This window comes from Salvia miltiorrhiza, chromosome 6, assembly GCF_028751815.1.
Source record: "Salvia miltiorrhiza cultivar Shanhuang (shh) chromosome 6, IMPLAD_Smil_shh, whole genome shotgun sequence".
Taxonomy (NCBI): domain Eukaryota; kingdom Viridiplantae; phylum Streptophyta; class Magnoliopsida; order Lamiales; family Lamiaceae; genus Salvia; species Salvia miltiorrhiza.
The window spans coordinates 42051222-42078410 of NC_080392.1; the positions used below are offsets into that span (position 1 = coordinate 42051222).

A 27189-nucleotide genomic window follows, 5' to 3' on the forward strand; every position below is an offset into this window, starting at 1 on the left:
AACTTATGTGTCATTTACGTGGCTTATATGGCACCAACGTGGCATTTAAGAGTGATGATGTGTTGCCACATATCCCCCCACCACCCCCACCCCCACCCCCACCCGCACCCCAAGACTGTCTCCCTCCCCCAACCCACTCGATAGTCCCCCTCCTCCCTCCCCCCACCCCACCAACAGACCGTCCTCCTCTTCCTCCACCACCCCCAACCCCCGCCGCCACCCTTTCTCCAGCCCGGCGGAGCCTTCCCCTTCCCCCAACCCTGCTGCAACCACGCCCCCCCCATCCTCTACAACTGGCTGTTCTCTACAATCCTCAATTTCGATTTCCCCAAAATCGGCGCAGGATTTTATTTCCTCAAACGATAGCCCTACAACTTCGTTTTTGGAAGCGGAGAAGAGGGATATGATAGCTGCGGCGGATATCGAGGGTTTCGGGGGCGGCGAAATTCAAGGGTTTCGGGGATAAATGTGGTGGATTTTGGGGGCGGCGGTGGCGGAGGCGGTGGCGCTGTTGGGTCTGTGACGGAGAGGGGACTCTGTTCGCGGAGGAGGGGCGGTCGCAGCTGAACGAGGACCGCGGAGGCTGCTGTTGCGGTGGCGGAGGCGGTGGCGTTGTTGGGTCTGCGGCGGAGGGAGGGCTCTGTTGGTGGAGCGAGAGGTGGCCGCTGGTGCCTGCGCGGCGGCGCGTTGAATTGAAGAGGATGAAGCCATAGCTGTTGATTTGAGCTCGTTTTTACGATTTCTGCGGGTGTTGAGAGAGAGAGAGAGGTTGTGAGAGAGAGAGAGACAAGGGATGTTTAAGGGATGAGAGGACGGCAGCGGCGGCGATGCTACCGTCGCCGGAGAATGAAGAATGGGGAGGGGCTGTGCTTGTGTGTATGCGTGTGTGTGTGCGCGTGTTTGTGTGTGTGTGTCTGTGAGAGAGAGAAAAATGTGTGTATGTGTGATTTGGAAATTCCGACAGCCACGTTGGCAATTCGACTGCCACCTCATATTAATTTGGGCAAAATTATAAATGATGGGACAATTAAGAACAAATTATAAATTCATGTATTTTTTGGCAAAAAAAAAAGGTGATGATATAAACCAGAAAATTAGCAAACTTGATGTATTTTACGGCAATAACCCCTTAATTGAATACGCTTATTTGTACATTACAAGTAATTTATTCAAAAATTTATATTAACCTATTATATATTCTCATTTCTCATTAAAAAAATAGATATTCTCACTAGATGCCACCACTCTATCACTCTATCTAGCCATCTATCTATGTATAGACAGATAGATAAAGGTTCAAATAAAAATCCTTATTTAAAATGAAAATGGAGGATCATTCTTAACCCTTCAATCATGATGATCTACTATGGATGCAATGATTTTGATTGATAAATATAGCATTTGAATTCGAATCTTTGATGGAACGAAAAATCTTATTTTTTTTCGAGTACAGTAAATTTCATTATAAACACATTAACTTTGTTCGTCCAATACAGTGTTATCACATTCTCACGATAAATATAGTTCTTTAACTTCTTATAATAACCAACCCGTGTATGTATGTAACTAAAAAATTGAATTAAAAGAAGAAAGTAGTTCCAACTTATAAGAGATGTAATAATATGAACCATCAACTTTCCATTGCGATTTGCGATCAATTATGGGCAAGTATTATTACATATATTCATCAAATAATTAAAAAGATAATACAACAAGTATTTTACAAGAATTGATATTTATGGAAAAATGGAATTTTGCTGTACAACCTGGTGGCAGCTGCATGCTGTCATCTGCTGCTTGCAGGCTGTGAAAGAGAGGCATTTGTCATGCAATATGGGAACACATTTCTATGCTCCCTTCATTGGATTCACAGAAATGTGAAATTACAATTCTAAATATGAGAACAAGAAATTATGCCCCAATGAATCTTCAAGTGGTCACTTTTATATATATGTATATATATATATCTTGTCACAAGAAATAGAGACATACACTTCATGATTCATATATGATGAAGAAAATTTCTCATTAGAGAAGGAGATGAAAAAACTGATCTAAGTAATGACAATAATTCATGAAAACAAAGATATAAACTAAATAAATCTATTCGTTTATCATCTAATTAGCACATTGTTGGCACGGAAAACTACTAATTAAATTAATTCATACTAATAGCCAGGGAAAAGAAGTGCAACCTTTCCTCCCTTTCTCATATTTTTTTTTTGGTTGTAAATATTTCTCTTTCTTTTCTTCTTTCCTCTTTCTTCGGCTTCATCGATGAGGAAAGATGTATAATATCTGCAACACTTGGCTGCAAAATTCCACCGATTGTTTGATGGAATCTCTACCGTTCATTTGCACATAATCATATACGCAACAGATCCTACGTATATCAGCAAACAAACGATAGATTACGCCGATTGTATCGCATCTACAATTACAAAACCCTCGCAGCTACACACCGTCGCGATTTTCCTGAGATTGCGATCCGTAAAAATCCACCAATTTCTGCAAAACAAGCACCTGAGTCTCGAGGAGCACGATGTAGTCGGCGGTTTCCCGGAACAGCTGGTCGGGCTTCGTATCCGCGATTGCGGAGGGGATGAGGTTCCTGAGAGCCGCGAGCTTGCCGGAGACGGACGAGGCGGCGGCAGCGGCAGCGGCGCCTCCAATGTGCGTGGAGCTACGCGGACAGAGCTGGCGCTTCCTGAGTCGTCTGCTGGAGTTTGAGAGCCTTCTCTTCAGCCTTCCGACGGCGGTGGGGGCGGGGATTCTCGGCTTCGAGCCCATGGCGGCGGTGGGTGGCGGAGTTGGCGAAGGGGATACGGTGTAACGGGACGGGAGGAATGGCGTTATGGGGGTATATAAGTAGGGGCGGTGTCGATTGTTTCGGAAATTACAAAAAAGCCCTTTTCCCACTTTCTCTTATAAATAAATAAAGGGGAAATTAACATGTGTAGGGTTCGATTATTAAATTGAGGGATGAGATGACACACTTGCTCTATGATGTTGCTCACACTCATATAAATTTAAAAAATGTGCTGACTTGGATTGTCACGCATATAATATGTATAATTTGAATAAAAGGGTTTCCTAATTTGATTAATAATAATAGTAAGAGGCAATCTTGTGTACTCCATGACACTAACACTTGTATTAAATGACACTAACACTAACATTATCTTGAAATGACACTAACACTATTTTGTTTTACAAATGACACTATCATGTATAAATAATACTGCTTGAAATGACACTAACACTATTTTGTTTTACAAATGACACTATCATGTATAAATAACACTGCTTGAAATGACACTAACACTATTTTATTTTACAAATGACACTATCATGTTATATAAATAAGATTGTCGCAAATAACACTATTATATTAATGTCATTTAATGCAATTGTTAGTGTTATGGAGCACGGTGCTCCATGTAGCACAGAAGAATTTGCGTAATAGTAATGGTGGGACGAATTATATATGACGTAGTTTAATTGATGCCAAAAGACGACCACTTAGAAAGATGTAAACATCATTTTCTAGTTCAAAAGATGCGCAGTTTTTCAGAATTGCCTCGCACTTCTGATAATGAGTGATTTGTATACATAAATTGATTATGATTTTTTTGACAACTAAAAATCTATGTGGAAAGTTTAATGTAAATAAATTTCAATTGCCTTCTTGCATATTTATAGTTTCTAATATGACTTTTAAGTTTTAGTATAAAAAGAAGTGAACTGTGAACTTGTCCTACATTTGAAAACTCAATTTATTAGGTACATATTATTATTCAAAGTATAAGATATTTCTAAAAAATGTATTTGAATGAGAACGTGTCATTTACCCTAAAATATCCTCCTTTACTAACTACAAAACACCCAATCAAATAGAAGTACCCTTGTAAATAAACTAAAGCTCACATGTTTTATTGATAAATATCCATTAATAAGTTTTTACTTTCGATGATTAGTCTTGAAAGACAATTGAAAATTGTAAGGTTAATTCTTTATTTTAGTGTTTATTTGGACGAATTGAAATTTTGGGATATCCCAAGAAGTTTGATTATTTCTATTATTTAAACTAATTTTTCTTGATTCATATTCCATTGAAAATAGTGAGATTGAAAAAAATTCTACTACTAAAAATAAAAATATTTAATCATGTATTTTATAAATGATGCAAAATAAATATCCTTTAAAAGTCTTCAAATTAAACTCGAGCCCGAGAAAAATATGCCCAAAAGGAGGAAAAATTAACAAATACCCACTCCGTATACAATAAATGTGGTGTTCTTTTACCATTTTTGTTCGTCCACAATAAATGTGGTCTTTCCATTTTAAGACATCTATTTTTATACTTTTATCACATTCATACACAATATTTACAAAAACTCATCTCACAAATAAGTAACTTTGATGGGACTCTTTCTCCACTTTATACACATCTTTCAATATTTTTTTTAAAATCTCGTGTCCTCTCATCCAAAACCACACTTATTGTGGACGAATGAAGTAGTTGTGGGCGTTACATTCTATAAAAAATATTACTCTCTCTATTCCCCATATTTACGCATAATCTTTTTATGGACACTATCCCACACATAATCTTCACAATTTTATCCTCATAACTTATACTATTATTCATAATCTACTTAACAATATTCTCAATGTGAGACATTTTCTTCATTATCAATAGTACAAACAACTTTTTATTAAAATTCGCATCGTGATTTACTATGCATATTTATAGGGGACATACATGTGAAATGGACAATTCCGAATAATTATAGTTAAATTAAATTAGATCATGTGCCACGAATTGATTGGCCCAAGTCATTGAGTGCTACCGAATTAAGTCCATGTGGCAATGAATGATTGGTGGGGGCCACGCCACGCAAGAGATATTTGAGGAAGGGGTGTTTCGGTAATTTGGTGTACTACTATTATCTCAATTGGAAATATGGTTAGCGCGGGAAGACGGCACAAGTTGCGACCACTACTACGAAATATAAGCAGTGAAAGCCTGCCCCTATCTGCAATGCCACATGCATGCGACTCACCGCTCGAAATTCCTAAAATACCCTTGAACTGTTGCACATCTAATATTGAGCCAACATAATTCATTAGTACTCCCTCCGTCCCATGAAGCGTGACTCATTTCTTTTCGGCACGGGAATTAAGAAATTGATATTTTGTGTGTTAAGTGTGGTAGGTGAAAAAGTGAAAAGGTGAATAAAGGGTAAATTTTTTACTATTTTTAGAAACAGGTCAAGCTTCGTGGGACAACCCAAAAAGGAAAGTGGGTCACGCTTCGCGGGATGGAGGGAGTAATAATTTATGTTATTTATAATCCGTATCGGATCTCATTTATTTGTTCATTTAGTGATGTTTACCACTGGTTAGTGCTCTGCGACTGCGATTATTAAATAATAAGAGTTCGGATTACTCAAAACATGTTTAAATTATTAGGTTCATAATTTAGTTTAAATCGTAAATTAAATCGGAACAAATCATATTTATGCAATTTAGTTTGATTTACGGTTTAATTTATATTTAAAAAAAATTATGATTTAGGTTTTAGGTTTGGTTTTTCAGAAAAATATAAATCAAATCAAACCGCAAACTGTATTATTATTATTATTATTATTATTATTATTATTATTATTATTATTATTATTATTATTATTATTATTATTATTGAATCAAGAATATTACTCTCTCCATCCCACTAAGTATGATTCCTTATTTTTGGGGGTAGTTAACAAAAAAAAAAGAGTGATTAAAATAGAAAAATAAAAAATATACGTACACTGCAAATCAAACCACAACAAATAGTATTAATACGATTTAGTTTGATTTGATGATATTAATATATATACAATTTGATTTCGTTTGTTAAAATAAAAAAAAGTCGTATTTTATGATTTGATTTAGTTCTATTGCCAAATTGTACCAACTCAAATCGCAAACACCCCTAGTCTAAATAGTGCCTGCATGCAATGTAATTTGGTTTATCTGGGAACTAGATACATCTTGGAACACATTTGATGCAATTCTATTTTCTTTTGGAAGTTTTGATCTTTGGAAATAGATTTGGGGAGCATTTTTGTTATAAACTAAAAACCAATATTGTTTCATTTTTATTCCGAATCCAAACTTTATTCAATTGATATTATAATGCAGAAGCTCTACTTTACGCTAATATTTACCAATTTTTTCCTTATACCCAATTTGCATGTAAGTGTAACAATTTGAACAATATAATAGGGTACGTAATACGTATGTCGATGGAGGTTACATGCATAAAAATATATAAGGATATTATTATTTAATAGTACAAGTTAATTAAGAATTATAGTGCTAAAAGTATATTTTACCTTAAGTTAATTGTTAATCAATTGCCTTTGAAAAAGTTTTACAAGGGGACTCAAATATGAAATATTACACGAGTCAAGATCTAGTAAGCAAGCATAATAAGCTATCTCAAATTCGATCTCTCTTTTCTAATTGAAATTAGCATTAATTAAATATCTTATAATTAGCTGGATGGAAAAAACAAGACTAGCTCAAATATTATATATGAGAAGGAAGTTCAATACGAACCTTTTCTGCAATTAATTAGTCTTGATTCACACATTGCATATATATTTGATTTTTATCTATTTCCCCACCCAACATAAGACTATTTTACAACCCTTCCACCTAATAATTCCCCCCAAATCTACCACTCTCTGTATCTAATCAATCCCAATCAATATACACTTTTTTGACAACATAACAAAACTCTAAACAGTTATATTAAACATATGAGTTGAAATTCTCATGTCAAAAGGCAAAGAAAGCCAAAAAAGAAAAGCAACTTCATGAGATTATACATGGAATTAGTGAGACATCTTTTTGGGTGGTGACAAATGCCATCCAATTATATTTGGAGGAACAAATCAAGGGCATTAATGCCATTTCCCCCACTAAAGGGTCTTGTGCCTTTGTGAACCAGTTGTTGTTTAGGGGGTTGTGGTGGCCTCCCAAAAGGGCACATGCAAGTGTGAGATGGGCCACCAAAGGTGTAGTAAAATTTTAGAGAGAGAGAGAGAGGGTGCACATGGAGAGCACATGCAGTAGGGAAAGAGGAGTGTACCTTTGAGAGAGATTGCATGTGAGAAATTAGAGACAGTGAAGCAGCATGAATTGTATTCCATGTTCTGCACATTCCCTGCATGCTACCACCTCCTTCCTTCATCTTTCCCTTTTAAGACAATTAATTATCCCACTCATTAATTTTTGAAAACTCAATAAATATATATATTCAGATTAATTACTTTAAGTCAAATCCCATGACTTCATTTATCATCCAAAATTAAACGTGATCATGAAACTGTTTGGACGAGTAATATTTCAAACTAGTACGTAATTCCCTATGTTATTAGCTAACTATAATATATTACTTATGTTAAGTACAAAAATAATGTCGATGACCTTCAAATTTTCATGACGTCGTCTTAACTAAAAATAGACAATAGTTTGTAAATGATCAAATTTTGGTCAAATTATAGTTTTGCATACTAAAAAGTGATCATGCTCGTAAATTATTATACTTTTAATTGAGTTCGATTTTGCACTCTATATGCTTTCTCACAATTTATTAAACATCGACAAATTAAATTAGATGGGTCTTGCTGCATGAATTGGGTGGGAGATACGGCATCCCATGTCAGCATCAATTTGTGAGCAGATGAACTTCATCTGTAAAATTAGAATTAATTATGGGGGCGTTTATTTTTTAGAATTAATCTTGATTGATAAAAATAGTAAAACTAGTTAATTCCTTATTTATTTAGATAAATTGAAATATTGAGATATATATCACAAGACCCTTGATTATTTATGTCCTTAAAGCTAGTTTGCTAGACTCATATTCCATTAAAATAGTGAGATTAGAGAAATCCTACTCTTCAGGATAAAAAAAAAATAGGATTAAATGCATGTAAAATCACAAACTTTGGTAAAAATATGTTTTGTCTACGAACTTTGTTTATATATATATATATAGGGGTGGGATCCTATAGTATCCACTCTCCTCATAGTATATAGGTCCAAATTTGGACCACACAATGGGGGCACGTGGCGAGCTAGCTAGGAGCGCACCACCCAAGGGCTTCCAAAGCCTTCCAAGGCCAAAAACACGGAGGGGTAAAATGTTCATTTTGAATTATTTATTTATTTATTTTTATTTTTTCACCAAAAAATCATTTTTTTTTCTGCGGCTATCGTCAAAATTATGCATATGATTGTACACCAATATGCATAAACATAAACCCAAATATCATGACGCTGGATAGAAATATGCATGAGAAAGTATCAGTATGCAAATCATCTGGTGTCTCTCGCAGTCGAAAAATGTTATGCATATTTATGTTTTTCTTTATGCATATTCGTGTTGAACTATATGCATAATACTATGCGACACCGTCAGGTAGCTTTCGCCGCTGGTCACTTGACGGGTCACACGTTGATACTTTCTCATGCATATTTCTATCCAGCGTCATGCATATTTGTGTTTACCTTTATGCATATTGGTGTTCAATTATATGCATAATTTTGACGACGGTCCCAAGGAAAAAAAATCGGTAAATTTTTTTTTAAAAAAAATCCGAAATGACAATTTTACCCTTCCGGATTTTTGGCCCGGAAGGCTGCTGCTATGTGGCGCGCTCCTATATAGCACTTCTTCACACATTGCCTATATATATACTAGAATAAGGGGGTGGATCTATATATATAGATATATATATATATATATATATATATATATATATATATATATATATATATATATATATATATAGGGGAGGGCTACGGTAAAAACACTTCTTAAAATATAAATATAAACGTTTTTTAATGTACGAATTTTATCCAACAAGGTTACGAATTCATCAAACATAGTTACGAATTATGAAAAATAATTTTTTGCTACCTTTGGGATTCGAACCCTGGACCACGAATTCATCCAACAGGGTTACGAATCAACCGTAGATCTTGATGATCTAAGGGCTGAAAATCATTTATATTTTATACACTTAAGAGTATTTTTATTCTAGCCCTCCCCTATATATATATATATATATATATATATATATATATATATATATAGGGGTGGGCTAGAATAAAAACACTCTTAAGTGTATAAAATATAAACGTTTCTTAATGTACGAATTTTATGTAGAACACGTATGAATTTATCCAACAGAGTTACGAATTGCGAAAAATAAATTTTTGTTACCTTTGGGATTCGAACTCAAGACCACGAATTCATCCAACAGGGTTACGAATCAACCGTAGATCTTGATGATCTAAGGGCTAAAAATCATTTATATTTTATACACTTAAGAGTGTTTTTATTCTAGCCCTCCCCTATATATATATACATATATATATATATATATATAACTTTCACATTTATTTAGTTTTACCATCGATTTTCAATTCCCCCAATTTGAAAATGACGTGGTAGGGATGTGGCTTGTCAGCACACACCACAATTTTTTTCTGTCTAATAACTTAAACGCAATATTTTGTAACAATATAAAACTACGTCGTTTTGTACATATTTATGATTAAATCCATAAAATTAATAAAAAAATCAAAACCCTAATCTCTCATTTTCTTCTTCTTCATCGTCGCATTGTGCTTCTCTATAACCAGGAAAAACCTATTTTGCTTTTCTTCTTCTGAGCTCCGACCGAGCAATACAATTAAGCTGCTTCATCTTGGTCCAGGCAAGAAGAACATAAGATATCTTCTTCTTCTTTTTCCATAGGCTCAAATCCAGAAATCATTGTTTATAGGTGTAATAAGGCCCCAAAGAGACTGGAAGACCATGCCAATCCCCAATCAGGCTGCTTGGGTGGTGCAAAAGATTTTTGGAGCTCGGGCTTACATGGCTTCAATCCCTAATGGCATGGATCTGTTGCAGCAAGAGACTTTCTCCATCAGAAAAATCTATGTGGCTATGCGAGGAACACCAGAGAAGATGAAGTGGTATCTTATGATCAGTAAAAGTTTAGCGGCACCTAAATGCCTTTTTATCATGTGGCTTGCTATACTGAAAAGAATGGCAACATGTGATAGATTGTTAAGGTTTGGTATACAATGTGAGCAACTGTGTTGTTCGTGCAAGCAAGAAAATGAATTCCTCAACCACCTATTCTTTACTTGTCACTTCTAGAGTGTGGAGGAAGTTGGCTACTTGATGTGGAGCTAGGCAACGGGCTTTAGCTTGGGATGTTGACGTGGATTATTTGGAAAGCCAAGTAACATCCAATACAGGGAAACAACTCATGTACAAATTATTGGTAGCTACTGCTGTTTATCATCTATGGTGAGAGAGAAATGATAGAAGATTCAATAGTAAGGAAAGTGATGTAGATAGGATAGTGAAGCAATGTCAGTTGATGATGGTAGTGAGAGGTAGCAAGAATGTTAAAGTTCAAAAGTTGTTTTTGAACTAATGGGTTTTTGCGATTCGGTGGTGTAAGGAGGTGGTTTGTATTGAAAAATGGTAAATAAAAATTCTATTTCCCACAAAAAAATAAAATAAATAAAGCCCCAAGACTGGAGCTTCAAAAACAACAAAGAATCATGGGTGTGTTTTTTCTACTATTTTTCTTTACGAGTTGTATGTGAAGTTATTTGTGTGTTTTTATTTTTTTATTATATATATATTCTTCTTTATTCTTATTGCTGAGCTTGATTTGTTTCACACTGAGTTTTTTTTTTTTTTTGTCAATTTTGGTTTGTGGTGAAACAAGGATCAACACCTTAAATAATCAAACCGCAATCTCACCCACTAATATCAACGGATTAAACGAAAACAACAAAGAACACTAATATTTACGTGGTTCGATCATAAAAATCTACATCCACGAGAGGTTGTCAGAGTTTTCACTATATTTAATAAGGGATTATATTTACGAGATGAAATAGTGTCTAAAAGAGAGTCCTCAATTTAATAATGAAAGTTTTATTTCTAATCATCAAAGTAAACCTAGCACTTGAACCCATTAACTCAAGCAATTAGGCTCAAGTCTTGTTGTTACAATGATCTGCGTCTTAGAATTGAATTGTCATAGCACTTGACATAGTTGGAATATTAGGGCCAAGGCAGAGTGGAGCTGCCAAGGCGAGAGTTAGGTTAAGCTGCCAAGATAATTTCTGATTGATAAAGTCAGCCATGTCAAGTCAATGTTGCACCAAATAATAATAATAATAATAATAATAATAATAATAATAATAATAATAATAATAATAATAATAATAAAAATAAATCGACCTGTGTCTCCGTCATGAAGATAATTATAATGCCACAATTTAGCTATGCTTTTTACATCGCTGAAATTTGACTCTTGGCCCTTATTCATATTTTTTATTCAATAAACCTGATCCAAAGAGATTTGCATAATATTGTCCTCATCAACCCTTAACATATTTTCTAGATTTTCCTAATTTTACAAATTGACCGCCATGATCCAAATAGGTCACTAAAAAAATTAAAAAAAGTTCAAACCACTACAATAATTCAAATAAGAACCAGCAAAATGCCATATTTTTTTATCCTCAAACATAAAACCCTAATTCTACCACATGGACGCACAAAAACCCTAGAAGTTATACGACAAACCGACTAAAAAAAGTGTGGCCTACTTGTCCATCATTTAGAATTAAATCTACATCGATGTCACGTCAATTTTAAGTTCATCAGAAATGAAATCGGTGGTAAAACTGAAGAACTATGAAAGTTTTTAATAAAAAAATTGAAATTTTCAAAGTTTATGAGCAAAACCTATTTTGACCAAAGTTTGTAACTTTTACATACATTTAACCCTAAAAAATTTAATCATGCATCTTATCAATCAATGCAAAGTAAACGCCCCTAAAAATATACTCCCTCCGTCCACGAAATGAGTATCCATTTGTGGACGGCACGGGTTTTAAGAAATATATGGAGTATAGTGTGAATATTTTAAGGGTCCCACTTTTTTTAGTGTATTAATTAAAGAGATGTGTGGGGTACACTTGCCAAAAAAGGAAATGAGTACTCATTTCGTGGACGGACGAAAAAGGAAATATGAGTACTCATTTCGTGGACGGAGGGAGTAATAATCTACGTGTATATGTAAATTTTTTTCATGTTATTAACTAAAATAACACAAGTGTTACTATTTGCTTTAAAAAATACAAATATCAAATAAAAAGGAATATACGAATATAATATAACGATGCGATGAGTTAATCGAAATCTATAACTAAATTCAATTTGTGGAAGCATCCTTCATTAAAGTATTTAGTCTAATTACATAAAGTAGAACAAATGGGTGCATGAAAAATCTTTGCCCCTAATAAACTGTCATTAATCTGTGATCACAAATTGTTTAGCTAATTAGGGTTGGAATTCAATTATGTCACATGTTTGCATGTGGTTATTTGAATTAAAATAATAATCATGTGAGCCAGTGCGGCTGATGCACGTGACTGCATTAATATAATTAAATAATTGTAACGTAATCTGCATTTGTCAAAATTCGCGAAAGTTATCTTTCCTACTCATTCGATCACCCATCCAAATATTGAGATTCACAATTAATTGTTTAATAACTTAATTTCCCCATAAACATACTATCTATATAATATTAAAATAATAGTAACATTTTGTAAGTGGCTTTGTACTTGTTAGTTATGTATGTCGGAAATTATATTATACACAAATGATTGGTTAATATGAAATAATGGATGCATGCTTTTGCACTTTGGAGAATATATGTTTGGAAATTGGAATTCTGAAATTCCGATTCAAACAATATTCAAAATAATAATGCTATTTGGATAAAATTTGTCCGGAAAAAATATAATTAAATATTTTATAAAATAAATTTATTTAAAAATTTTGGTTCAAAATAAAATAGGATTTAGCTAGTTTTATTGTTTTCTTTATATTGTAATTTTTTAGAAACCTTTTTAATTATTATTTTTAAAGTATACAAACTACAAATAAAATAACAAAAAAAATTATTAAAAAATTACGAAAAAACTACAATATGGAGAAAACAATAAAACTAACTAAATCTTTTTAAAACTTGAACCAAATTTATAATAAATTGATTTTTAAAAAAATTTAACCTTATTTTTGTTTGGACAAATGTCAGGACAAAAAAAAGCTTAAAAACTTTTAAAAAATCAATTTATTTATAAATTTTGGTTCAAGTTTTAAAAATATTTAGTTAGTTTTATTGTTTTCTCCATATTGTAGTTTTTTGTAATTTTTTAACAATTTTTTTTTGTTTTCTGTTATTATTTTTATAGTTTTTGTACTTTAAAAATAAAAAAATTAAAAAGATTATTAAAATATTACAGAAAAATTACAATATAGAGAAAACAATAAAAGTAGCTAAATTCCATTTTATTTTGAATAAAAAACTTTAAATAAATTTATTATATAAAATATTTAATCATATTTTGCCCAGATAGCATTATTGATTAAGAAAGCAATATGATATATCCTCATTGGACTTAATGAGTAAGTTTATGTATACATTTTTTATATTTTCTTAAAACTCAAACAAATATTCAAATTATATTTCAACATTTGAATTGTACGCACAACTCGGTCAAATTTCTCTCGGTGCATAAAATGTGATTTTTTGTTTCTATCTATAAAATCAAGAAAAATACAAGTGTCAAATTCGACAACGATTGATATATGAATGAGGATTTCGCTTTCAATTATTTCAAAATAAAAAAACCCAATAATCATTTACGAACGCATTAAAATAAAACTATTGATGGCCCTAGACTAGTACACCAAATCATGGATCCAAATTAAAATAAAAAACAAAAGTATAAATATTAGTCGGCACTGCCCTCCTCTTTACGTACTCCAAAACTGTTCCATTTCTTTATTTTTTTTTTCCATAAAATTCGACCTTTTCCTTTCAAAGATAAAATAAGATGCATATATAAAAAAATGTCGAAAATGTGATTCTATTCCGCACAAAGTGAGAATGAGAAATAACTGTTAACTAGAGATATCCTAAATATAAATAACTTAGGGCGTGTTTGTTTGGCACGGATTCTATCTTAAAAAAAATAATTGATTCTAAAATTTTAAAATTATGTATTTAATTGGTTGCTTTTTTATCAAATAAGAAAAATAATAAAAATCTTTAAAAAAAATAGTGCAAACTTTCTAAAATTCTTATTTCCCAACTTTTCTTATATGTTATTTTTCCACATTCTTGGAATTCATACTTACTATTATTTACTGGAACGCCATTAAGATATTATTATTAATATTATTAAGAAATCTTAGTTTAATTTTAGAATTATGATTCATGTGGTATATACATTAATAATGTACATCATTGTTACTAGAAAAGTGATTATATAGGAAAAATTTTATACATATTAGTTACAGTATTATATTTATTGATTCATTATATTTAATTAATTAATTAATTTAAATTCAGAATCCTAACAATTTTTTTGTATTCCTAACACGGAATAAGGAATATGTCATGATTCATTTTCTGCAGAATTGTTTTCTTAGAGATAACATTCTCAATTATTTTCATACCAAACAAACATGACCTTATAGTAAAATCATATACTATTACATAAAGAGTACAAATGAAAGAAATTACATTTATGTGACTTACAAATTACAATTCAAAATGGAAACTTAAAATAAAATATGTAATATGTACATAGCATCTAGAATTTTCTTACATTTGTAGCTTTACATAAGATCGATATTTTTCGACACATCCACCAAATATTTTGCAGTACAATGCCGCCCAATAAAATTTCGTCCTTTAATTTGACGTATGCTTTAATTTATTCCTTTTGTTTTTCTGTCGGCCCTTGTCCAAAAGTTGCACCTCAAATTTCACTCATGTATATATATTTGATGAGCCAAAATAAGTTTTAATTTGAACTTAAATTTCAATTATGGAATAAGCCCATTTTTAATTTCAGCAATTCGATCTAAACTATATGATGAATTTAAATTAGATGACAAAACATTTTTAACTACGTATGTAACAAACTATCAACTATCTAAACTTTCTAGGTTCATTTATCTAAAACTACTTGCAGTTGTTATTTTCTTGTATGCTTTGTATAATATTTAAACTTAAAGGGTGTAAACAAAATTCAAACTTATACTCCTTTCGTCCCACTCCAATAGGCTCGTTTTCCTTTTTGAGATGTCACATTCTAATAGGCTCGTTTTTCATTTTGAGTAAAAAATGTGTATTTAATTGGTGTGGACCACACCACTTTTTTACCATTTTCCTACTAAAAAGTAAGTTTTCTTAATCTCCGCGCCCAAAAGAAATGAGCCTGTTGGAGTGGGACGGAGGGAGTAATAACTTTTCAATTACAAATTATCCATTCCACAAACTAAAGATTTTAAACTCGAGATTACGAAGGTTTATGTCTCTAAATTTCAGTCATTAACTTTTAATCATAATTGCAGCTAGTTGGCAAGAGTGAGCAGAAGACTAGAAATCGAACCGAATTAATTCTATTTCGATTGTTTGTCATCTTGATTTTTGAAATTTAACTAAATTTGTTGGTTTTTCAATTTTTCATAGTAGAAAACCTAACAAACCAAACTATCATCTCAAAAGCTGTTAAAACCGAATCACACCAATTTTACTGACTACTTACTATCACAAAATTAGCTTTTAGATTTGACACGGTTTAACCGAAATAATTGAAAATTGAATCAGAATATTCAGTTATTAAAGGTTATATTTAGTTCGGATTATTGTGTTAATATTTCAGATTAAAAAAAGAAAATACAAAGAACTGAATTATTGTTTTTTTATTTGATCAATTTATTTTTGTTATATTATTATTATTGTTATTCCGGAAAAAAAACATATACTCAATTTGTGTGGGGGCAACCTGTTTTGTAGCGTGCGACGATATGACTTTTGCTCTTTAGCATTCCATTAATGCTTTTCCTTTTTTTTTTTTGATCAGGAAAAGAATTTAATATTAAGACTACTTGGTACCAGAAATACCAAAAACCAAAATTACAGAAAGAGAGACGAAATGTCTCCAGAGTACCAGGAAGAAGAACTGGGTTCGACATCAAGTAAATTGAACAGCTTATTCCAGCTCCACATTCGTGCTTTTATCTCGTTAATCACTTTCTTCACCTCCCACGACTTGTCTTCGAATCTGCTAGCATTGCGTCCCTTCCAAAGTTGCCATGTTGTGCACATCCAAAGCGCTGTCAAAAATCTCCGGAGCTTCTTCCCTTTTCCGAGATTTGTAAAAGAATCGAAGTGGGAAAAAATACGTTGGGGACGTACCGAGGTCAGCCCAAGCCATCTCTGTAAATCATCCCAGACCATCACCGTCTTAGGGCACCAAAGTAATGTGTGGTTGATCGATTCTTTATTGTTTTGTCTTATATGTGCATATCTCACTAATCTGATTCTGAGGTGAGGACCATTGTTTCAACAATATGAAAACTTTTTTTTTTTCCCCTACTTTTTTCTATAAAAAGTTTAAGATAAATAGAGTATTTCTTAATTTCGTTAAGGAGCTATAAGAATTATGATTTTTTTTTTTTGAGAGAATTTAAGAATTATGATTAGAGGATGGTCTGTCTGTCCTATCCTATTTTGGATTGGGCTAGACTATGTTTTTATGGACCTCAATAAGAAAGATAACCCAACTTAGCCCAGCCCAGTTTTTCTGATCCACATATGGGTTCAGGCCGGGTTTTGGAGAAAGGGTGAGAACATTATTATTATTACTCCCTCCGTCCCGCGAGTCTTGACACGTTTGGATTCGGCACGAGAATTAAGAAGTTGTAAATTAGTGTTTTAAGTGTGTAATTAGTAAAGTATAAAATTGATAAAGTATGAGAGAGAATATAATAAAGGTGATAAAGTAGGAGAGAGAAGGTAATAATTATTGCCCAAAAAGGAAACGTGTCAAGATTCGTGGGACGACCCAAAAAGCAAAACATGTCAAGATTCGTGGGACGGAGGGAGTATTATTATTATTATTATTATTATTATTATTATTATTATTATTATTATTATTATTATTATTATTATTATTATTATTATTATTATGTTCTGTGTGCGTTTGTTCGGATAGAATCATCTGTCCAACGTGTCTCACTCTTAATTTCTCTATTTTATAAGTATTTTTTATAAAAATAAAATATCTAAAAATTAAAATTTAAAAAAATTATAGTATATCCTAATTTTGAACTAATTAATCAAAATAATCTATTATTAATTTAAATAAATATAAAAAAATAATTATAAACTTTAATTGGATAAATGAACCCTAGTTAATTACCTTAAAATTAGTACTAAAATATATAAATTTGAAAATGAGGATTATAGCTTTCATTTTTTACATTTTACACGCCTATTTAACATATCAAAATAATTTCTTAAAGAAAAAAAAAACACATCAAAATGAGGACTATAGCTTCCATCATGATCCAAAATAGGAGCGTGAATATATAAAACAGAAACTGTAGTTCTTATTTTCTAATTTTGTAACTTCTAGTCACCATTTTCAAATTCCATAACATATATTCCTCTTTTTCAAAACACTAAAAATTACAGTTCTATTTTTACAATCAGCTCACCGTGGAGACGATAGGAAACCAAAAACTGCAGAATTTCGGTCGTGTCCAATAGAGTGCCAACCACGCATGTGCACTAATTTACAGATGAATTAATGAAAACACAATAACTAAAATTCTATGCTCTCATCATCCAAAGATGGAGATACCATACACTACTATCTATATCTACTCTTCCTTAATCCAATCTATGAAATCACATAAATTAGCATGAGAGGAGCCACCTTCAGCACTAGTAGCCAACGTCTTGCCTTGAAGCTCCACCATCCGTTTCTTATAGCCTCCATCTCCCAAAACCACCTCCACCTTCCTCCTTATCTCCTCCCTCCCAATCACTCCGCCGCCGTCCCTCTCCAGCCTCACCCCCACCCCCCACTCGTCAACGACGTACGTCTCGTTGAGGAACTGGTCCGCGAAGTAAGGCCAGCACAGCACGGGCACGCCGCTGCTGATGCTCTCCACGGTCGAGTTCCATCCACAGTGCGTCACGAAGCAGGCCACGGCCGGGTGGGCCAGCACCCGCTGCTGCGGGGCCCACCCCACCGTCTTCCCCCGCCCCCGGACCCGCTCCTCGAACCCGTCCGGGTAGGGGCCCTCGGCCTCGCCTACGTCCTGCCTCACCACCCAGAGGAAGGGCATGCCGGTGAGCTCGAGGCCGAGGGCCAGCTCCCGGAACTGGACCGGGTCCAGGAGCGTGAAGCTGCCGAAGGCTACGTAGACGACGGAGCTGGGCGGCTGCCGGTCGAGCCAGGATAGGCAGGTGGGGTTTTCGGGCCAGAAGTGGCCCGCCTGCCTGCCGAGGAGGGGGCCGATGGGGCGGCAGTTGCCGAGGAAGCCGAGGGCGGCGGGCTCCAGCGCGGAGGAGGAGTTGCAGATTAGGAAGTCGGCGAGCTTCGCTGATTTGTTGTTGTCGACTACGGATTGGAAGATGAGTTTGCGAGAGGCTAAGTCGGGGAGGCATAGCCAGGCGAAGTGGTTTGGGTTCACAGCCGGCATGGAGGGAGACAGCCGGATTGGCTCGCTCTGCAGCGGAGTTCCTGTTCGAGTAGGATGCAAACCACATGTTGGAAAATGTTTTTCATGTTTTTTTTAAACATGCATGCAAGTTTTTGTTACTAATTGTATGCACTATTTCTCAAATTCTTTTTATAGATTAATGGTCCGTTATCTACTACTACTATCCATTTGTTTTCGAATGAAATTAAAAGTTTTCATTTTAGAGGAACATAATATTATGATGGAGAAAGGATCAAGAGAGTTTAATTAATTAGGAGTTCACAGCTGTTAGCTAGCATCCAAACCACAAACAAGAAAATCACACCAATCGTGTTTGTGTGTGTAAATTTAACGGTAAAGTGGTTAATGATTAGGTCAAAAAATATACTGGCTTTGAAGAAAATTGCAATTTTCTAATAAATTTTCAATTAAGCCAAAAATGCATGAATTTATATTTTTATTGTAATTTTCACCTAAGTTTGACTTTCAACGAAATTAGAACTTAATTGACAATCGAAATTAAGTCAAATATATTAATTTTTGCCTTTTTAGACATCCGAGCTTCTAAATACTTTTCATCATCAGAAGTTAGACCAACATCAGATGAACTTCCGACTGTCAACTAAGTTTTAATTTCGTCGAAAATCAAACTAAATGAAAATTGCAATCAAAATATAAATTCATATATTTTTTGGTTTAATTGAGAGTTCAAGTGAAAATTATACATATTTTCCGAAGTTGGTGCATTTTTTTTTTTTGGCTATATAACCCCATTTTACTTATTTGATTGTTAATTTAAGGAACGAAAGTGTAACAAACCGTTGGTGTCAATGATTCCATCGTCGACGAGTTTGTCGGCGCTGGTGGTTAAGGCGAGCAGCGCGGCTGCCGCGGGGAGGAACGCTGCTCGCTTGATCAGTCGGAAGCTCTCGTAGGCCTGCGTGATCCCGGCCATGAAAACGTCAGTGACGATGCAGGTGACGGCGTCGGTCTGCGTGGCGTTTATGGATTGGATGAGCGCCTGCAGCTCCGGCGGCAGCACCCTGCCCAGCGCCTCCACCGACTTGGCGAAATCCATGCGATCTTCCCAGCAATCCAGACCGTCCGGCACCGAAACCAAATCCAGCAGCTCTTCCATCTGCATCGGCAGCGCCTCCACCACCCGCCGGTGGTTCGACTCCGTGTTCACGAACGTCACTCTCACGCCGTTCTTCGCTAGGCACTGCGCGAGCTCCATCATCGGAATCACGTGCCCTTGCGCTGGATACGGAATCGCCACCACGTGAGCTCTCCCCATTCTCCTTTTTCTTGCTATATCTTTGTTGATTATGGCTTGCGTTTCGACTATATTTTATAGGTGGAGTTGTCGAGATATTGCGAATGCGTTAATGGTTGCTTTTACCCATTCTCAAGAACAGAAAATAAAAAATATCCACTATAAAAGAAAATTATAAAAACTATTCATTTTGAATTTGAAAGGACAAAGTTCCCCTTACTTAATTCACAAAATTTGCTGAAATTGTCGACTAATGCATATCGAGCATTAGTGGTAAATACAATAATGCTCGATTTCTCAACTCGCAATATCTCCACAACTCGCAATGGTTGAACATTTTTTTTTTGTTCAAGCAATTTATTAAGCAAATCAAGGTACCAGCAGTACCGAAAATTATACAACACTCGTGAGATCAAATCCTCGGAGCTCCAAACAGAAAAGTTCATCTCCTTATCAAAACAACCAAAAATTTTATACCAACACCAAGTCCTAGCTTTAATCTCTAAGATAACTTCTTCAACCGTCCACTCCTTTCCTTCGAACCTTTTGTCGTTTCTCTTCTTCCACAAAATCCAACAGCATTCTTAGGAAATATACTAATGCTCGACTTTTGTCAAGTACAAATCGAACATCGGTGCAAAATACACTAATGCTCGACATAAGGATAAATTAAAATATCCAAAATGAATATATTTATATGTTTTATAAAAAGTGAGTATTTTTTAGATTTTATCTTTTAGAATGGGTATATTAATATATATCATTTTGCCCCTATTGCGAAATCAGCTTGTTCTTGTCACTTATATGCAAGTTTTGTGGCATACTTCTTGTTTTTTTCTGCCCCTGTGCTCGTTTTATGTATGTCTAGTCTATGCTTACTTTCTTCTTGTGGTGAGGCCGGCAACCAATTGAATGTGACAATATGTTTCTTGATTTCGATCTCTATATGTTAACAAAATTTAATTATTGTGGATTTGTAGTACTAAAGAATATGGTGTATTCTTTTTGTCATCATGGCTACAAAATGTTGGCTAAAAATGAGCTTGCATTAATTCCATCAAAATATTTCTTGTTGTTCTTTCTTGTCTAATAGCAATGTTGTGTTTGGCTCCATCAACAAATTGTACCTACAATCTTCTCTTATTTGTCTTCTTTCCTTTTATGCTTGCAATGCATTAAGTAATTCTACCTAAGGAGGGTTTATTTGATTTATGTGATAACTTCTTGCATTTTTTTAAGATGATCAATAATGATTTTTCAATTTTCTCCGTGGTGGCTCAAACTCCCCAACTTAATTGGTTGGAAGGAGGAGCCTCTTATCATAATCTCTTGCATCCTTCGTACTAGGGTTAATTAAAATGTGGAGAACAGGAAGTTGTATACTCTCTCTATCCCATAACAAATGTCCTAGTTTGTTTCAACACGAAAATTTAGGTGATACAATTAAAGAATAAAAAAAATAAAAAGTGGTGGAGCTCACTTTTATTTTGTGAGATGAATAGAATAAGAGTGGAGATGATTAAAAGGTACAAAGGTAAAAAATGGTAGAGCCCATTTTTTAAATTTAAAAAGAGAACATTTATTGTGGGACAACTCCAAAAGAAAAATAGAACACTTGTTATGAGACAGAGGGAGTATTTGCGTATACTAATTTGCTAATTTTGGGCTATTCAAATGTATTGTGGGCTGAATGGGCCAGAACTGTTATTTGAGCCTCCTATGGGATTTTGGATGCGGCCACTGTAACTTCAATAAATTGCCTAATAATATGTTTTCCATAGTTTTTTCATGAAATTTTCTGTACTTCTTAAAATTAACTGTTAGGATCTACTAAAAAAGGGGTAGGAAGTATATCTACTTGTGCAGATTAATAATCAGGCACTGGACTAAAAGAAATTTTGAAAAACAATAATTTCTATTAACAATATTAAAGAAAAAGAATTTAAAGACGGCATCATGATAAACTCAAATCAAGACCTTTGACCTTTAAGCATTAACTACTTTATCGCTTAACCAATACACGCACATATAGTCATATAGATGTGTTTTTTAGTGTAAAAAGAGTCCCATAAAAGGTAGTCATTTTTGTATTTAGTGGTGTTGGGCTCACCAAAATAAAAACTTAAGGGATTATATTTTTGTAAATACTAAATGTAAATGATGATTAAAATATAAGAGATATTTTCTTCATCCCCCATAAATATGCATAGGTGCTTCTGACACCAATTTTAATGAAAAGTTGTTAGAGTACTGATAGTGAAAAAAATGGTACACATTAAGTGTATTGTTAAGTAAATTGTGGGTAAATAAGTTTAAAACAAGTGTAAAATTGTTATCAATCATATAAATCGTTACCAATCATATAATAAGAAAAAGTTAAAACTATCCCCTTCAAAAAAAAAAAAAAAACTTCATAAATATGGATTTACTATAAATATATACGCATAAACAATTCAAAAATATATACAAATATACATCTCCATTTTATATACACACATGCAAATGCATGCTCGTATCTTGTATACATGTGTAATTAGTTTATGAAATTTGTTATTAGTTGATCGAATTTGAATTTAATTATTTAGAAATAAAATATATTAATGTAATTTTTTTCATTTTTTTTTTGATTTGGAGGAGCTGGCAGTGGGGTTTAAACCCGTGACCTCATTGTTCATACACAGGAGGTCGCATTCATTTTATAAAATGAAATACACACCCACACATATATATATACATATGGGGAAAGTTCTATGGAAACACAAAGTTAGATGGAGAAAGGAGACGCAATCTGGTTCGTTAGATCAATCTTGATCAAAGGCTGAGATTAAAAGTCAATATAATTAAAATTGGTAAGATTCATAATATCCCTTAATTTACTCCCTTCTCTCTCCTCTCTCCTCTCTCTATCTCCTGTCACCCCTCACCTCTCTCTCTCGTCCACTCTCTACTCTCTCCTCTCTCTTTCTCTCTCTCTCCTTCCCTGTCACCGTGAACCCCAAACCCGCGCCGCTGCCTTTTCCAATATCTCTTCTTCTCCCTCTCTGTCGCCCCCTGTCACTGTGAACGCCCCAACCTGCGCCGCCTAGGGTTCGAATCCCTCAGCGCGGCGCCGCCTCGACCGCCGCCTTCCTCCGTCATCTCTTTGTTCTCCACACCACCACCGCCGCCTTGGAACCGCCGCCTCCTTTCGTCCTCTCTCTGTTCAGAGCCACCGCCGCCCAAGTTCGAATCCCTCAGCGCGGCGCCGCCTCGACCGCCGCCTTCCTCCGTCATCTCTTTGTTCTCCACACCACCACCGCCGCCTTCGACCGCCGCCTCCCTTCGTCCTCTCTCTGTTCAGAGCCACCGCCGCCCAAGTTCAGCCCCCAAGTTCAGAGCCACCGCGCCCAAGTTCATAGCCACCGCCGCCTCAAGTTCAGAGCCACCGCCGCCCAAGTTCAGAGCCACCGCCGCCCAAGTTCAGCCACCACCGCCGCCTCAAGTTCAGAGCCACCGCCGCCTTCGAACCCCTCAAGTTCAACCACCGCCGCCTTCGAACGCCCCAAGTTCAGCCACCACCGCCGCCTTCTGAACTCCGGCCGCCGCCCCCTTGTCCGTGCATTGAACATTCGTCGGAGAAGAGGAAGGGGGAGGCAGATTTTGTAAATAATTTTATTGAACTTATACGTATAATTCTGTGAACCTTTGAATTTGTGGTATTGAACTTATGAACTTGTGTTGAACTTGTGTTGAACTTGTCTTGAATGGTGTTGAAGTTTTCTGGTGTTTAATGGGGGAAAATCGTGATAGAGAAAGAGGTAGATGGGAGAGTAGGATTGAACTTGCAGATATAGTTTTATGAACTTGCAAATACAGTTTTACGTACTTTCAGATATAGTTTCATGAACTTAATTATGTATTTTGATTTTAAGAGAGAGAGAGAGAGAGAGAGAGAGAGAGAGAGTAGAGAGGTGAGGGGTGACGGGAGATAGAGAGAGGAGAGAGGAGAGAGAAGGGAGTAAATTAAGGGATATTATGAATCTTACCAATTTTAACTATATTGACTTTTAATCTCAGCCTTTGATCAAGATTGATCTAACGAACCAGATTGCGTCTCCATTCTCCATCTAATATTGTGTCTCCATAGAATTTGACCCTATATATATATATATATATATGTATCTAATATAATATATTTGAATAATTTTATATCAATGTTGCCTATTGATTGGTGGATGAATTGATCGATCGATTGATTGATTCTAATTCTTTAACAAATCATTGACTTAGAAACCAAGTAACTTAAATTTAGAGAATTAATGAAAGCATGAATTATGGATGGATTTATAAAATAAGAATAAAAATATAAAAAAATGTCACATAGGATCTATGATGCAGGTAGAAGCGTGAAATATATTTGATATTGATAAATATACGAACTCCGTATTGATAACCATTGTATGCCGGAATACGTACAATAAGGGTTAATCCGTTGATTCACTCATGAATACCGGAAGAACACCGCGAGAAGGGAACAATTCCACCCTCTACATTTTAACTCTCAATTCGACTCTACTAAAACATAAATAAAACTCCTATTTATAATACAACCCTAAACATCTAAAAGGAAACAAACTAACTTGACCAACAAGACAAATCAATAATTAAAGATATAATATATTATACAATTCTATCTTCATCATACAATTAAAGATATAATATATAATATATTATACAATTAAAGATATAATATATTATACAATGATGAAGATAGAAGATATAATATATTATACAATTCTATCTTCATCAATCTAGAATTAAGGTGGTGTGTGTATTGTGTTTTGCTATTATATATATTAACAAATATAAAGTATAAAAGTAAAGTATGTAACAATTAATCAATCTTAATTAAATTTTACCTTTGCCCCTTCTTTTTATTTTTGGTGGGATAATAATTAAGTATTTTTGTAATATCACGTATAAGTAGAAATATATGAAGTATGCATACAAAAAATTGCCCCACCATCCTTGAATGTGGCTCCGCCACTGAGAGATATCGACACTCTTTTTCTTTATGTGGAGATACTGCGAAATCTTGTTCTTGTCATTTATATTCAAGTTTTGTGGCATATTCTTGTTTTTCTCTTAACAATCAGTACTCAGCTAAAGACTTTTGAAAACCAATAATTCCTTATCAGTCCATCAAAATTATAGTGTGAAATGCAGTGCACGAGTTATAATAAAATAGTTGAGAGATGTATTTTTTTTAGTGTAAAGGAGGTCCCATATTTTATTAGGTCTCCCGAGACCCACTCAATCTATTGCATGATCAGTCACCTTTTTATGTAGGTCAGAATTACATTTGAGCTTGATCCCTTCAAATGGTATCTAAGCAGCTCTACGAAGTGCAATCTCCCCGCCCTTATCAACCAATAACCAACATTTATCATTTTCCCTACCATCATTGAAACATATATCAGGAAAATGTATAAATTTTCCATTGTTTGTATTGCTCAATAGAAGTATGAAAACACAAGAATGAATCCATAGTTACTTTCCTATATTTATTCCAGCTGCCACTTATTCCAATTTCAAAATTTGATCATAGCATGAACTTGAGTGATAATAACTCTCTAAACAACCTCACTTCTCCTTGATCCAATCAACAAAACTATTGAGATTCTTGTGAGAAGAACCTCCTTCCTGTGTGACACTGGACACAGTCTTAGATCCAAGACTCATCACTCTAGCCTTGTAGCTCTCATCACTAAGCAGAATCTCCACCTTCTTCACAATCTCTCCACTTGTAACAATCCCAAACTCATCCTTGTCCAAACTCAACCCCACCCTCCAGTACTCAGCAATGTAGCTCTGGTTGAGAAACTGGTCTGCAAAGTAAGGCCAGCACAGGAAGGGCACTCCACCGCACACGCCCTCCACGGTCGAGTTCCAGCCGCAATGGCTGAGGAAGCAAGCCAGAGAAGGGTGAGACAGCACCTTCTGTTGAGGAGCCCACCCCACCATCTTCCCTTGATTCCTCACCCTCTCTCTGAATCCCTTGGGGTAATCTTGAGCCATGTCCTGCCTCACAACCCACAGGAATGGCCTTCTGGAATGTTCTAGGCCAAGAGCCAGTTCTTGAAACTGTTTCTCATCTAACATGGTGAAGCTCCCAAATGCAACATAAATTGTGGAGTTTGCTGGCTGCTGATCCAGCCACGACATGCTGGCCGAGTCCTCCGGCCAGAAAAAACCTGCTGAATGCCCGAGACGGGTGCTTGGCAGCAGAGGGCCTAAGGGGACCAAGTTTGGAAGCAGCTTGAGCGCTCCGGCCTCCAATTCGTGTGATGTGTTGCAGACTATCCAATCCGGGGGCGCCTCTGCTTGTGTGCCCCGTGCCATGGATTGGAACACGCGTTGTTGTGATGCGAAGTCGCCCATCTGCAGCCACACTGTCTCTTGAATCTTCATTGGAGGCATCTCCGGGGACAGGTGAGTCACGTGTTCCACCTTCATGGGTGTTCCTAGAGATTATTAAGGTGCATCGCATGAGAGAAAAACTAGTTAACAAAAGAAAATGAACCTTTTTGGAAAGGAAAAAGAATCAAGGCTTACCATCACTGTCGACGATGCCTTCATCGAGGAGGCTCTTGGCATGGTTGGCGAGAGCCAGGAGGGCGACCGGTGCAGGCAAGAAAGCCGATTTCTTGATTCCCAGTTTCTCAGCCAGTGCCAATGCCCATATTAGGCCATAGTCAGTGATCAAGCAAGTGACTTTATCACTCTCTGTTGCATTGATCTTTTCGATGAGAGCCTCGAGTGCTCGAGGGACGGCCTTAGGCAGCGACACCTCTAGCTTCCCGAGGTCGTTTCTGTCCTCCCACGGCTCCAGGCCGTCGGGGACAGAGGCCAGGATGATCAGCTCGTTTATGCCCCGGGTGCGAGGCAGCGAGTTGAGGATCCGCGTGTGGTTGAAGTCAGTGTTGACGAATGTGACTTTGATGCCGTTGTCTGCGAGGCATTGTGCAAGCTCCAGCAATGGGATCACATGGCCTTGTGCTGGATATGGCACAGCTATTACATGTGGCCTTCCCATTTTCACCTCTAGAAAGTTTTTTGAAAATCTGTTTATTTTTTTATCTTAGTTTATGTAGGGGAAGAGTTTGAAGAGTTCAACAGCCTCTGTTGTCATATGTTGTTGGTAGTTTTTGCTGCTGACAAACAAGAGAAGAGTTAAATTTTGCTGGCTTTTGAG

General features: G+C 35.3%; 3 protein-coding genes across 3 annotated transcripts; all 3 read right to left on the minus strand.

Moving 5' to 3' along the window:
• Nucleotides 1-2454: 2454 nt before the first annotated feature.
• On the minus strand, nucleotides 2455-2790 carry LOC130990973 (transcription factor UPBEAT1). The gene has a single exon (XM_057915181.1). It carries the CDS (start codon nucleotides 2788-2790, stop codon nucleotides 2455-2457), a length of 336 nt encoding a protein of 111 aa, XP_057771164.1.
• A 14896-nt stretch (nucleotides 2791-17686) lies between these two features.
• LOC130989664 (UDP-glycosyltransferase 83A1-like) lies at nucleotides 17687-20001 on the minus strand. Its single transcript, XM_057913703.1, has 2 exons — nucleotides 19499-20001; nucleotides 17687-18720 (listed from the first exon to the last, which is right to left on the minus strand). The coding sequence occupies exons 1-2, from the start codon at nucleotides 19974-19976 to the stop codon at nucleotides 17852-17854; spliced, it is 1347 nt and encodes a 448-aa protein (XP_057769686.1). The 5' UTR covers nucleotides 19977-20001; the 3' UTR covers nucleotides 17687-17851.
• A 5441-nt stretch (nucleotides 20002-25442) lies between these two features.
• On the minus strand, nucleotides 25443-27034 carry LOC130989663 (UDP-glycosyltransferase 83A1-like). The gene is made up of 2 exons (XM_057913702.1): nucleotides 26550-27034; nucleotides 25443-26458 (listed from the first exon to the last, which is right to left on the minus strand). Exons 1-2 carry the CDS (start codon nucleotides 27028-27030, stop codon nucleotides 25578-25580), a joined length of 1362 nt encoding a protein of 453 aa, XP_057769685.1. The 5' UTR covers nucleotides 27031-27034; the 3' UTR covers nucleotides 25443-25577.
• Nucleotides 27035-27189: the final 155 nt, after the last annotated feature.

What these genes read in the sequence shown, in the direction of transcription:
- LOC130990973 (XM_057915181.1), bottom strand. Translation starts at nt 2,790, where the DNA reads ATGGGCTCGAAGCCGAGAATCCCCGCCCCCACCGCCGTCGGAAGGCTG.
- LOC130989664 (XM_057913703.1), bottom strand. Translation starts at nt 19,976, where the DNA reads ATGGGGAGAGCTCACGTGGTGGCGATTCCGTATCCAGCGCAAGGGCAC. An exon ending in TGGAATCATTGACACCAACG is followed by an intron (nt 18,721 to 19,498) that starts GTTTGTTACACT and finishes CTACTCGAACAG; the next exon opens with GAACTCCGCTGCAGAGCGAG.
- LOC130989663 (XM_057913702.1), bottom strand. Translation starts at nt 27,030, where the DNA reads ATGGGAAGGCCACATGTAATAGCTGTGCCATATCCAGCACAAGGCCAT. An exon ending in AGGCATCGTCGACAGTGATG is followed by an intron (nt 26,459 to 26,549) that starts GTAAGCCTTGAT and finishes AATAATCTCTAG; the next exon opens with GAACACCCATGAAGGTGGAA.